Source organism: Mobula hypostoma, chromosome 9 (genome assembly GCF_963921235.1).
Source record: "Mobula hypostoma chromosome 9, sMobHyp1.1, whole genome shotgun sequence".
NCBI classification, from domain to species: domain Eukaryota; kingdom Metazoa; phylum Chordata; class Chondrichthyes; order Myliobatiformes; family Myliobatidae; genus Mobula; species Mobula hypostoma.
This window is the reverse complement of record NC_086105.1, coordinates 67,481,066-67,495,903: the sequence shown is the minus strand read 5'-3', so window position 1 is coordinate 67,495,903 and position 14,838 is coordinate 67,481,066. Positions and strand designations below refer to the sequence as shown.

Genomic DNA, 14,838 nt, shown 5'->3' with positions numbered 1-14,838 from the left:
GGAGGCTAAAACCTGATTCTGATTCTGAGAAATTTTCCATACAATGCTGCAGCCAGGAAAATCACCTCTCCACAAATTCTAAAGGAGAAGCTGGGCACAGTTCAACACTGTGTAGCCCAGCAATCGGGAAAGTTTGGGTGGTGTACAGAAAGCATTGCGATACCAGAGATAGAATCTTGGATTCAGGTCAATGTCCTTCCTGTTACTAAATTTCTGTCATCAACTTTAGAAAATCGGGAGGTGTCAGCAGAAACATTCAGCCCTCTGGAGCTTGTTGAGATGTGGTTCAGTGGGAGGGGATTTCCCTCTGGGTTAAAACAAATACTCGCCTGACAATCCAGAGCTGTGTTATTGGAGTGCCACAATGTAGGAAGGGCTGTCCCTAAAGTAAGATGTCAAACTCAAGTCCAGTAGTGTTGTGGTTCAGCTGTAAGATTGGGGTTCGATTTCTGCCATTATCTTTAAGGAGTTTGTACATTCTCCCCATGACTGTGTGGGTTTCCTCCCACGTTGCAAAGACTTATGGTTACAGCATGAACAACAATTTTGGTAAGTACTCCCCCAACACTCTTTTTCCATTCCCCAGTCTGGCACCCTCTTACCTACCCCCTCTCTTCTCCTCACCCACCTATCACCCCCTTCTGGTGCCCCACTTCTTATCCTTCCAGTCCTATCAGATTCCTTCTTCTTCCGCCTTTACTGTTCCTACCTATCACCTCCCAGCTTCCTACTTCATCCCCCTCTCCAATCCACCCACCTTCCCCCTCACCTGGCTTCACATATAACCTGCCAGCTTGAGCTCCTTCCCCTCCTCCCACCTTCTTATTCTGGCCTCTTCCCCCTTCCTTTCCAGTCCTGAGGAAAGGTCTCGGCCCAAAACATTGACTGTTTATTCCCATCCGTAGATGCTGCCTGACTTGCTGAGTTCCTCCGGCATTTTCCGTGTGTTGCTATATATAAAATCCTGAAGGGGTAGATGGTAAAAACTATTTTCCCATGGTTGGGGGAGATGGCTATAACAAGGTGGTATAGGTTAAAGGAAAGAAGGTGAAGGCTGAGGCAGAGGGAGTTTCCCACACAGAAGTTGTTCAGAACATACAACACATTGCCAAGGAATTGGTGGAGGCAAACACTCTCACTGTATTTAAGAACCATCTTAAATGGACAAGTAAGTGAACCACCAAGGCAAAGAAGGCTACTAACCTACTGTGGACAAATCAAAGTTTAAAGTAAATTTATTATCAAAGTACATATATGTCACCCTGAGATTCATTTTCTTGCAGGCATTCACAGTAAAACAAAAATACAATAGAATCAATGAAAAACTACACTCAAAGACTGACAAGCAACCAATGTGCAAAAGAAGACAATCTGTGCAAATACAAAAATTATAAATAAATGAACAGATAATATTGAGCACTTGAGCTGGGGAGTCCTTAAGTTGTGGAATCTGCTGAGTGTTAGGAGAGTGAAGTCATCCCCACAGGTTCAGGAGCCTGATGTCTGTAGGGTAATAAGTGTAGATTGATACAAAAGACAGCATGGGCATGATGGGCCGAAGGGCCTAATTCTGTCTGCTACAACTCTTTGACTTTCAGTCTTCCTGAACCCCTGTCAAACAGAGACTCCCAGACAGACACAACATTCCCCACACTCTCTCATTCCAATGAAAAGGAACTCGAAGAACTTGGTCTTTGTAAGCCCATTCCCTTGTGATAGACAAAACTTTGTACCCTATGAAACACTTTTCTGAATTTCATCAAAAAATACGTTGTGTTGTCAGATGTTTGTACACAGTTTGTACACAGCGTGATCCACAATGCGGTCATGGGCAGGCGGGAGCCACTTCTTTCTCAATTCTTTTTGGTTATGACAAGTAAGTAGAACTCCTTGCATAGCAGCTATGGGGTATTTAACCTTGAAAGGGGCAGATAGTTTAACAGCAGAATCAGAATTATTATCACCGACATGAAATCTGTTGTTTTGCAGCAGCAGTACAGTGCAAAGATATAAAGTTACCACAAATTACACAAATAAATAAAGGCTGCAACAAAAGAGGACGTGCTAGTGTTTATGGGTTCAAGGAACGTTCACAAATCTGGTGGTGGATGGAAGGAAGCTGTCCGGGAAACAGCCACTTTTGACAGTTTGGATCTTCCTGGTCCCAAAGTGTGCAGACAGGATTCTGCAAGAAAACCTGAACCAACAACTTGCAGGAAGAGAAGGAAGGGAGAGGGAGAAGGAGGAGAAGAGGGAGAGGGAGTGAGGGAGTGAAGGAAGCAGGGATGGGGGGGGGAGAGAGAGAGGAGAGAGGGGAAGGGGGAGGGAAGGAGAGAGGCAAGAGGCAGAGCCAACAATCATGCTGCCCAGACACAGACAGGTTGAGTAACGTTCCTAGTGGCCTGCACCTTGGCTGCCCGGCTGCTGGTGACTCAGCGAAGTGGAGTTTCCTACTTGAGAGGCCGTTGAAACAATCCTGTTAAACCCCGAGGGAGAAGCAGGCATGATTCAACTGGCAGACGGAACTGATTAAGGAAAAGCTGTAATGAAAATATTCCATCCCATAAAATTTTTATTTAATCTTGACTTCCATCAAATGTGAAAAAACAACAACCGGGAAAGGGAGGAAAGTCTGCCTCAATTGCCTTTCAAGTTGTCTCATAGAGTCATACCGAACAGAAGGAGGCCCTTCGGCCCAACTCATCCAAACTGACCTTGGTGGCATCCTGAGCCAGTCTCACTTGTCTGAGCTTGACCCATATCTCTCTCAACCTTGCCATCCGTAGTGTGAGTTCCTCCAGTAAATTGTGTTACTTACCTGTCCAAATGTTTTGTAAATGTTGTATGTACCCACCCCTACCGTTTCCTCTGGCAGATTGTTCCGTATATGTGTGCTATGTTGGTGCCAGAAGTTTGGTGACACCTGTGGGTTGCCCAACACCACCTTTGCTGATTGGATTTGATGCAAGCAATGCAATTCACTGTATGTTTCGATGCTTCAATGTACTTGTAACAAACAATGCTATCTTTAAAAGTTACTCCTCGGGCATCCTTTAAAAGCTTTTCCCTCTCACCGTGACCTCTAGTTTTAGACGGCCCTACCCTGGAAAGTGTATGCCCCCAGCTCAAGGACAACTTCTATCGCACATTGAATATGCTAAAGATGATGTTTCATCCTCCAATCTACTTTGACATAGCTAATGTCACCCCCATCTCTCACCTCCCAGCATCTGTCACTATTCCTCCAATAGCCCATAGACTCTCCTCACCTGGATCCACCCATCACCTACCATCTCTTTATACTGGCCCTCTCCTCTCTATCTTTCAGCCCAGATGAAGGGCCTCAATCCAAAACGTCGACTGTCCGATTCCAGCCCACCCCCACCCCAATAGATGCTGCCTGACCCATTGAGTAACTCCACTATTTTGTTTGTTGCTCCAGATTCCAGACTCCACAGACTCTGGTGTCTCTTCATATTCTCTGATCCTGGGGCATCTAACCAAATACTACAGGGTACGACTTTAAGGTCGGTGGGGGGGGGGTGGAGTTCAAAGGAGATTTACATTACTGTGCATAAGTCTTGGGTGCGCGCACACACACACACACACAGATAACACAAAATATATGTTCATCAGGACAGAAAACAGTCCTAACCAAGGGTTCCAGCCCGAAATATTGACTGATCATTTCCACGGATGCTGCCCGACCTGCTGAGTTCCTCCAGCGTGTTGTGAGAGTTCCCCACACACATATGTGTGTGTGTATGTATGTACGTACAGTATATAGTATATTTTTATATCTAGGATGCCTAAGAATTTTGTCTGGTACTGCACAAGGCAAGTTCTGTCTACACAGAGAGACGTGAATGCCTGGAACACACTGCTAAGGGAGTGTTTGATGGCTCTGGGTCTGTACTTGCTAGAGCTTAGAAGGATGAGGGGGGGATCACATTGAAATCGAATGAATATTGAAAGGTCTAGATAGAGTAGACATGGAGGGGATGTTTCCTATAAGGGGGAAGTCTAGGATCAGAGGGCACAGAGTCAGAATACAACAGTGTCCCTTTAGAACAGAGATGACGAGGAATTTCTTTAGCCAGAGGGTGGTAAATCTGTGGAATTCAATGCCACAGATAGCTGTGGAGGACAAAGCATTGGATATATTTAAAGCAGAGGCTGATAGATACTTGATTAGTCAGGGCATCAAAGGAGGAGAAGGCAGGAGAATGAGATTGAGGAGGATAATAAATCAGCCATGATAAAATGGCAGAGGAGACTTGATGGGCTGAATGGCCTATACGTCTTATGGAGGTGGTAGCTGCAGATACAGTTGTAATATTTGAGGGGCATTTAGACACTTGAACAGGTAGGGAACTGGGGGGGGGGGTCATGACCAGGTACAGGCAGATGGGACTAGTTTGCTGTGCCAACCATAATGGCAAGAAAATGGGTTCAAAATTTTTTTCTTTTTTAAGCAGCTCTATTGACAACCTCTGAATTGTTTCGTGAGTGAGTGGATGGTTTATACTAGCTGAACTCACAACAAATAGTTAGCAAGGACTTTACACGAAGAAAACGTCTTACCGCAGAGCAGAAGTAAGTGAAGTTATAGAGTTAACGGCCATAATATCCCTCAGACCTTGTGGGATTTTTTTCACTGAAATGCAGGGAGTGATGGGTGATTACCAATGAATTTATTTTTTCATGTGGTCTACAGAACTGAAAGAGGGTGGTGTCTCCTAATCCCTCCCATTTGTCCTAGAATAGCATTGTCCCTGCAGGCTGCCTCTTCAATAATAAAGATTAAAGATTAGCTTTATTTATCACATGTATATCGAGACATACTGTGAAAAACGTCATTTGTGTCAATAACCAACACTGTCCAAATATTTGCTAGGGGGCAGCCCACAAGGGTCGCCACGCTTCTGGCACCAACACAGCGTGCCCACAACTTACTAACCCTAACCCGTAAATCTTTGGACTGTAGGAGGAAACCAGAGCACCTGGAAGAAACCCACATGGTCATGGGGAGAACATACAAACTCCTTAGAGAGAAGTAGCAATTGAATCCCAATCGCTGACGCTGTAAGCATCACAACAATGCCATGCCACCCTACAGAATAACAGCTCAGAGACAGGTCCATGCTGGCCATCCCGTGTAATAACACTTGGGGCTTCTGTGCCTTGACAATACAAGTGCTTGTCTGAAAGCACAGCGTGGCCAGAGGCTGCAGAGCATTGTAGACTCAGCCAGTTCCATCAAGGATGGGTGGAGGGGAGGGCGGGAGGGGGGAGAATCACAATGAAACCTGATGAGTATTGAAAGGCTTGCACAGAATAGATGTGGAGCGGATGTTTCCTATAGTGGGGGAGCCTAGGACCAGAAAGTACAGACTCAGAAAACAAAATGTATCTTTAGAACAGAGATGAGAAAGACTTCCTTGAGCCAAATTGGGGTGAATCTGTAGAATTCATTGTCATGAGTGGCTGTGGAGGCCAAGTCACTGGGGGAATTTAAAGCGGAGGTTGATAGGTTCTTGATTAGTCAGGGTGTCAAAGGTTATGGGGAGAAAGCAGGAGAGTGGGGTTGAGAGGAATAAGTGAGCCATGGTGGAATGGTGCAGCAGCCTCAATGTGCCAAATGGCCTAATCCTGCCCCTGTAGGGGAGATGTCAGAGGTAGGCTTTTAACAGAGAGTGTTAGGTGTCGGAAATGTACTAGCAGAGCTTGTGGTAGAGGCAGATACATCAGGGGCATTTAAGAGAATCTTATATAGTCCATAAGACCATAAGACATAAGAGAAGAATTAGGCTATTCAGTCCATCAAGTTTGATCTGCCATTCCATCATAACTGATCTACTATCCCTCTCAACCCCATTCTCCCGCCTTCTCCCCATTACCTTTGACAGCCTGACTAATCAAGAACGTATCAACCTCACTTTAAATATAGTACACCCAAAGACCTGGCCTCCACAGTCACCTGTGGCAATGAATTCCACAGATTCACCACCCTCTGGCGAAAGAAATTCCTCCTCACCTCTGTTCTAAATGGGCGTGCCTCTATTCTAAGGCTGTGCCCTATAGTCCTGGACTCGCCCACAACAGGAAACATCCTCCCTTCATCAACTCTAAATAGACCTTTCAATTATTCTAAACTCCAGTGAGTACAGGTCCAGAGTCATCAAATGCTCCTCATACATTAATCTTTTCCTTGCTGGTATCAATCTTGTGAACCTTTCCTGGACCCTCTCCAGCGGCAGTACATCTTGTCTTAGATAAAGGTCCTATAACTGCTCACAATACTCCAAGTGCAGACTGGTCAATGCTTTATAAAGCCTCAACGTTACATACGTGCTTTTATATTCTAGTTCTCTCGAAATGTTTGCTAACACTGCATTTGCCTTCTCACCCTCAACTCAGTCTGCAAGTTTAGAATCCTGCATGAGGATTGCCAAGTCCCTTTGCATCTCTGGAGTTTGAATTTCCTCTTTATTTATAAAATAGTCTACAGCTTTATTCCTTCTACCAAAGTGGTCCCAGCACAAACTCCTGCAAAACCGGCAGCCAACCAGAAAAGATCCCCTTTATTCCCACACTTTGTCTCCTGCCAGTCAGCCAATCTTCTATCCATGATAGTATCTTTCCTTTAATACGTTTTCTTATTTTGTTTAGCAGCCTCATGTGTGGCATCTTGTGAAAGATATTCTGAAAATCCAAGTAAACAACACCCACTGACTCTCTTTTGTCTATCCTGCTTGTTATTTCCTCAAAGAAATCCAATAGATTTGTCAGCTAACATTTCCCCTCAAAAAAACCATGCTGACTTTGACTTATTTTGCTATGTGCCTCCAAGTATCCCAAAACCTTATCCTTAATAATGGACTCCAATATCTTCCCAGCCACTGAAGTCATGCTAACTGGCCAATAATTTCCTTCCTTCTGCCCCTTCCTCCCTTCTTAAACAGTGGAGTGACATTTGCAATTTTCCAGTCCTCTGAAATCTAGTGATTATTTAAAGATCATTGCTAATGCCTCTATAATCTCTTCAGCTACCTCCTTCAGAATCCCGGAGTGAAATACCTTCAACGTGGATGAAAGAAAATTGGAGGGGAATGGGCTGTGTGGGAGGGAAGGGTTAGCCTGATCTTAGAGTAAGTTAAAAGGTCACACAACATACTGTGACGTACTTTTCTATGTTCTATGTTCTATTACCTACACCATGGTGTCAATTGTTGTTAAGTGCTCACTACGTGCAGGAAAGATTCACAAGGAAGCTGCCTGGGCTGCAAAACTTGAGTGACATGGAAAGATTGGACAAGCTGGGATATTTCCCCCAGAGTTTGGGAGCTGAGAGCTGAGCACAAACTCATGAACGGAATGCATTAGATGGGCAGTCACTGTCTTATGCCCAGGGAGACCTTGATCCTGATGTTATGTATTTCCCAGGGTCGGGAGTTTAAAACTCGAGGACATAGATTTAAGGTGAGAGGAGAAACATGTAAAGAGATCCTAAGAGGCAAGTTTTCACCTGAGGGGTGATAAATTTATGGGAAAAACTGCCAGAGGAAGTGGTAAAAGCAAGTATAATTACTGTTTAAAAGACATTTGGACAGGTACCTGAATGGAAAAGGTTCATAGCAGGGACTTCCAACCTTTTTTATGCCATGGAGACTTACCATTAACCAAGAGGTCCCAGAAGCCCAGGTTAGGAACTTCTGGTTTAGAGGGATATGGATCAAATACAGGTAAATGAAATAAGCTGAGGAAAACTACCTGGCTGGCATGGACAAGGTGGACCGAAGGGCCTGTTTGCATGCTGTATAACTTTATGAATCTGATACTTTCACTGTTCTTCTCCTCCTTGGCAATCCACTGACTAAAGCTCTGGCCAAATATAGACCAACACACCCCAGGGCATTGAAAAACTAAACATATAGCAAAGAAAATGAATTCAATGTCGCTTTAAGTGGAGTGTCTGGGCTAAGGTCTACCAACTAAAGTAGTTTATAAGAATTGGCATATGCCTGTGGCTTTAATGGGAAGCTGGTCTCTTAAAGTAAGATCTGTGGCCATTTAGTGGTTAGAAACAGAAGTTGTACAGTTTGCTGTAAAGTGTAGAGAGAGTCTAACAATGTAGATGGCTGAAGAGCTATTTATTCTCATCTACAATCTGCACACTTTGCAGCCTGTTAATTAGTTGTTTATGACACACTCCACATGTGGCACACTCGGTCTCTAACATACGCAGCCCTTGATACACTCAATGTCTACAACTATCATTTGATACACTTAGTGTTCAGAGACAGTTGAGCATTGGACTATCTCTCAGCATTTGACACCATGTACCAAATAACTATCGCACACAATGTTTAGCAGATATATAACCTAGGTGCAAACATGTTTCCATGCATCCTTCTCGCAACGAAAGGCCATTCGGCCCACATGCAAGCCATGGTAGTGATACCATTACAGCTCAGGGTGTTCCCGAGCTCAGAATACAATTCCAGCACCGCTCTGTAAGGAGTTCCTACATTCTCTCCGTGGAGTACATGGGTTTTCCCCGAGTGCTCCGGTTTCCTCCCACAGCTCAAAGGCATATCAAGGTGGCTAACTGGTCATTGTTACTTGTCCCATGATTAGGTTAGGGTTAATCAGTTTGTCGGGGCTGCTGGCACAGCATGGTTCGGAGGGCTGGAAGGGCCTACCCTGCTGTAATCACGTTAGTCCAGGTTGTCAGGGATTGCTGGCACAGCACGGCTCAAAGGGCTGGAAGGGCTTTCTCTCCTGTATCACTAAATAAAAAAAGTTAAAATAAATAAAGCCTGGAAGTCAATCCCATATCCCACTAGTATCCTGGAAAGTTATTGTTCCCACATTCCCATGAGCTCTCTCCCTGATTCTACTCCTCACCCACAGACTAGAGTGTGGCCAAATAACCTATCAGCCTCCACGGTTGTGGAATATGGGAGGAAACGGGAGCACCCAGAGGAAACACATGGGATCACAGGGAAAACAGACAATACACATGCAGAAACACACAGACACACACAGACTCACACACACACACACACACACAGAGACACGCGCGCATGCGGACGTCTGGATCGAACCCAGGTCTCTGGAGGTGCCAGCCTCCAGTCAATCTAATGTTCGTACTAACAACATTAATGATGAACTCACGCATGCTCCCTTTCTCATACGAGCTACTTAGTAAAGCCATAACGGAAATTCCTTATATTGCAAAGTAGATATATAAAGTTCCGCATTCGAGTTTAAAGTCCAAAATAAATTTATTATCGAAGTATATTTATTTCAGAGCCACACTTTGGAGTTAGCTCCCCTTTTAGTTGTCTGTATTCATTCTATCAAAAATAAATAGCACGTCATCTTACCATCTGGGCCTGGCTCCTCGGGCAACTGTTGATGGCTTCCACCTTCTCATTTGCTGCAAGACACAGAGAGACTAATGAATGGTGGTCGGGAGATCAGGGCGACACCTGACTGTCCGCCCTAAGGAACTGACCCTCACCCACACACAGCACACCTCACCCACTGACACCCTCCCCCGTCGCACCCCAGGATCTGGCCAAAGGTGGCATCAGCTCAGGTCAGTCTCCAGCTGCGCAAAGCCACCATGCACCTCTGAGCAAGCACAGGGCAAGGTGGGGGTGGGGGGGGGGGAATGCCACTGTGGGTGAACAATGGTCCGGAGAGACAGCAACCAGGAGTGACTGGTCACATCGAGAGCTCCTGGCAAATGCCTTGGCGGGGGCACACTGGAGGTTTCAGTGCTGATGGGGGTGGAGAGCAGATGGTTGGGCTGTCAACACACACACACACACTCACACACACACACACTCACACACACACACACTCACACATACACACACACACACACACACACACACACACACACAAAACACTTGGTCTCAAATTGGCAGGTCCCACAGCCAACTTTAATCTCCAGTTCAAGTACAGTCTAACCAGATACTCACTTCCTGTTGTACTCGGAGTACATGAACACTCCCCTGATCGTAGCTCTATCAAAAGCTCTAACCTGTGGAAGTGTGATGCCAGTGTCAAAAAGGGTTTGAGCTGTGCAGACTTCTCTGCATCACGTTGATCCGACTGCGCTCTGTTCTCACCAATAATCTGGATGATCTCTGCCAAAAGAACGCCATCGGCAACGTCCTGTTGTAAATCCTTGATGAGTCGCTTGTGGCCAGACCTTGCCAAGTAGTGATTCGCCCAGTCAGTGTAAATCTGAGTGGTGAGGGAACGAGAAAGAGGGAGATGGGGTGGGGGGGCAAACAGAGGGGGGGGGGGAGAGAGAGAGAGAGAGAGAGAGAAAGGGAGTGAGAGAGTGGGGGGGAGAGAGAGAGTGAGAGAGAGAGAGAGAGAAAGAGTGGGAGGGGGAGAGAGAGAGTGAGAGAGTGAGAGAGAGATAGAGAGACAGAGAGTGGGAGGGGGGAGAGAGAGACAGTGAGAGAGTGGGAGGGGGAGAGAGTGAGAGAGAGTGAGAGAGAGAGAGAGAGTGGGAGGGGAGAGAGAGAGTGAGAGAGTGAGAGAGAGAGTGAGAGAGAGAGAGAGAGAGAGAGAGAGCGGGAGGGGAGAGAGAGAGAGAGAGTGAGAGAGAGAGAGTGGGAGGGGGGAGAGAGAGAGTGAGAGAGAGAGATAGAGAGAGAGAGTGGGAGGGGGGAGAGAGAGAGAGTGAGAGAGTGGGAGGGGGAGAGAGTGAGAGTGAGAGAGAGTGAGAGAGAGAGAGAGAGAGTGGGAGGGGAGAGAGAGAGTGAGAGAGTGAGAGAGAGAGTGAGAGAGTGGGAGGGGAGAGAGAGAGAGTGAGAGAGAGAGTGAGAGAGAGAGAGTGGGAGGGGGGAGAGAGAGAGTGAGAGAGAGAGATAGAGAGACAGAGAGTGGGAGGGGAGAGAGAGAGAGAGTGAGAGAGTGAGAGTGAGAGAGAGAGAGAGAGTGGGAGGGGGGAGAGAGAGAGAGTGAGAGAGTGAGAGAGAGAGAGTGAGAGAGTGGGAGGAGGGAGAGAGAGAGTGAGAGAGTGAGAGTGAGAGAGAGACAGAGAGAGTCAGGGGGGAGAGAGAGGGAGAGAGAGAGAGAGAGAGAGAGAAATACTTTCAGAACAACGTTTGGCTTACTCTCAAGAGCTATTCTGGATTAAATCTACCTTCTCCGGGCATGGAGTTTTATAAAAGGAAACTAGTCAGGCAACATTTTACTGCTCTTCTGTAAGTATGAATCAATTCTAGCTGGCACACCGGCCAGTTGCTGAAGCCCTGTTTCATTCAGAAGAAACTTCCTTGCCCGGAGGAGCGGCAATACAAATCTCGCTGCCTGCATGGGTGTTGCAGACGGAACTGATCAGCACCCTCACCGGGGAACATGAAGAGGTATTCAAGTGGCCGAGAGCCAAGCACAGGAAATGGTTACCCATCTGGACTGGTCCATGGAGAGCTGACCTGGAACTTGCTGGGCCAAAAGGCCGGAAACCATTCCCAGCCTCTACGGATCTGAGGGTGTGATGGAAGCTCCGGGAGGGAAGTACCCAGCCGAACATGGACCCAAGGGTTACACTGAGGGCCCAAGGTGAGAGACCATGGATTGTTGGACTGAAAGGCTTGTTTTAGAACCTTAAAGATGACTTGCGGTAACAAGGGAACAAATCTGGTATAAGAGAGGATTTGCTATTAATGTTGAAAATACAACAAGGTAAGACACATAGACTCTATACCCGGCACCAGCCGACTCACCATCACAGGAAGGTGCCGGAAAAGGCCGGCAACATCATAAAGGATCCCACCCACCCTGCTTACGGACCACTGGGGAAAGGGCAACGTCCACGCCAGGGCCACCAGATTCAAACACAGTTACTTCCCCCAAATCATCAGGCTGATCAACACCTCCACCCATCAGTACATACACATCACCTAGTGTCACTTAATGATCAATGTATATCACAGTCTCTTGTACATTATGCTTTATAGGATTGTTTTATATTTATTATTGTGTGTTTTTTATCGTTCCCTATGCTTATTGTGTTTCTTATGCTGTGCTAGATCCAGAGTCATAATCATTTCATTCTCCCTTGCACTCCTGTGCTGAAGACTGGCAATAAACAACCTCGAATAAATCAGCCATGGTGGAATGGTGGAGCAGACCTGATGGGCCAAATGGCCTGATCCTGCCCCATGTCTTATGGTCTTATATCCAAAGCGAAGGTCAATAGATTCTTGCTCAGCAAAGGAGTCAAAGGCTACAGGGAGAAGGCAGAAGAATGGGGTTGAGAGGGATAATAAATCAGCCATGATCAAATGGTGGAGCATACTCGATGGACCGAATGGCTTAGTTCTGCTCCTGCATCTTATGGTCTTACAATCTTGAATAGGAGGAGTTTGGATCTTACAGAAATAAAATCTGGCCTCCTGTCAGATCTGTAAATGATCCCTCACTCCAACCCCTTGCCAATTATCAACTAACGGTTATGCTCAACAGTATAATCACACCCCGTCAAAATTTCCCACAGCATTAGAGGTAAACATAGAGCTGGACTCGAGCATAGACCTGACCATTTCCAAACAAGGCCAGACACTTAAACCAGCAAACAGCAATTAAAGTCCATTTCATGAAACGTACACACGGTGGCCACTTTATTAGGAAACTCCCACACCTAATAAAGTGGCCACTGAGTGAATGTTCATGCTCTTCTGCTGCTGTAACCCATCCTCTTCAAGGTTCAATATGTTGTACATCCAGAGATGCTCTTCTGCACACCACTGCTGTAACATCTGGTTATTAGAGTTAATGTCACGTTCCTGACAGATTGAACCAAGTCTGGCTGTTCTCCTCTGTCTTCTTTCATTAACAAGGCATTTTTGCCCACAAACCTGCTGCTTACTAGACGTTTCTTGTTTCTCACACCATTCCCTGTAAACTCTAGCGACTGTTGTGCATGAAAATCCCAGTAGATCAGCAGTTTCTGAGATACTCACCACCCCATCGGGCACCACAAGTCAAAGTCACTTAGATCACATTTCTTCCCCACTCTAATGTTTGCTCTGAACGGCAACTGAACCTCTTGACCATGTCTGCATGCTTTGATGCATTGAGTTGCTGCCACATGATTGGCTGATTAGATTAATGAGCAGGTGTACAGGTGTGCCTAACTAACTGGCCACTGAATGTACAGGCACACACAAAACATTGTTAGAAGGCAAGGGGGTTTTCTGAAATTGTACATCTCTTGCTGCATGATGTTTTTTACTGTTCTAAAAGTTGTATTTCATATGCTTACAGTTTACTCATAAAGGAAGTGCAGAGAGAAAAAAGTTGATGAATTCTTTTCTGACTAAGATTTCCACCATGTCTGGAATCTGTGCAAAAACCTCAATCAACATGGGGCTGATACTATGAAGGTTCATTTATCACGCTCTCCAAAGTGTGGGAAAGTCATTGTGACCTTATGACCATCAGTGCACATTGCCAATAGAATTTCAAAGCCCAACTCGCTTCCAATTAAAATACAAACAAATAACACATCTGGGATGTTCTGGCTTCAGAATTTACAGCAGGATTTCACTGCAACTTCTCCACATCTGTTAAACCGGCGTCGTGCTGTGAAGAAGAAGATACTAGATAATGTGTTTAGTCAAGTTGAGTATGATGCTCTCCAATGGGGTTATCTATTCGTGAGTCTTCAGGTGACTTCAGGTAAATCCATAAAACCATAGGATGGATTCCCTTAACAGAGAATGCTTGGGCGTTACTTAAGATGGGAAGGCTGATGCACGGGTCCTTGACAGATTGAGGACAAAGTCCAGGGGCATGGAATGCAAGACCACAGGAGACCATCCACTGCTACAGCCTCCCTCCACCTTCATTACTGTTGTGATGTGTCATTATCTTCCATCAGCACTACCGTTGAGGTCTTGGTTGAATCGATCTTTGTCTGGAAGTTTGTCATTGACCTTACCACCATGGGTGACCCCACCAGGAGCTAAGTGCCAGATAGCTAAACTCCAGGCTAAGGATGTGGCTGGACTAGTCACAGGAATGAAGGGATATGAGGTTCCTGCAGGAAAATGGACTAGTCACATGAATGAAGGGATTTGGGGTTCCTGCAGGAAAATGGACTCGTCACAGGAATGAAGGGATATGGGGTTCCTGCAGGAAAATGGACTAGTCACAGGAATGAAGGGATATGGGGTTCCTGCAGGAAAATGGACTAGTCACAGGAATGAAGGGACATGGGGTTCCTGCAGGAAAATGGGACGGAGGCAAAAGTTCTTGGAGCCTGGACGAGCTATCAAATGTTTTTAATCCTTAACCTGCTTTAAAATTATTATTAACGGCAGTAACGGTGGAGGAAGTTTGCAGCAGTGAAGGGTCTCCATCATCTTGCATTCCACACTACTGGACCCTGACCCCAATCTGTCCAGGACCATGCAGTGGCCTCCTGTACATCAACCTGCCCATGTTGAACAAAGTCACGCACATTTTGTCAAGCTAATTAAACTTGTCATTAAGCGTCTAGCTAAACTAATCCTTTCTGCTTGCACATGGTCCATCTCCTTTCATTTGCTGCATACTCACATGTTTAGTTAAGCACCTCTTCAACACCCCTATCATATCTGCCTCCACTACCACCCCAGGCAGTGCACTCCTGCCACCCACTACTCTTTGTGTAAAAACCTGGCCTCACACATCTCCTCTGAAATAGACAAACACAAGAGACTCTGCAGGCGCTGGAAATCTGGAGCAACATGTACAAAATGCCAGAGGAACTCAGCATGTCAGGTAGCGTCTACAGAGGGAAACAGTCGGTGTTTCAGG

General features: G+C 45.9%; 1 protein-coding gene across 4 annotated transcripts in view; it reads right to left on the bottom strand.

The window, feature by feature from the left end:
- The window catches only part of nav3 (neuron navigator 3), a 503,350-nt gene that overhangs the window by 361,492 nt on the left and 127,020 nt on the right, over nt 1–14,838 (bottom strand). For 3 of the 4 annotated variants that reach the window (XM_063058462.1, XM_063058455.1, XM_063058456.1), the window contains exons 2-3: nt 10,146–10,263; nt 9,393–9,445 (exon numbers count right to left, since the gene is read on the bottom strand). In XM_063058462.1, coding sequence (XP_062914532.1) covers nt 9,393–9,445; nt 10,146–10,263 — 171 coding nt within the window. The other variant, XM_063058457.1, reaches the window with a different exon arrangement.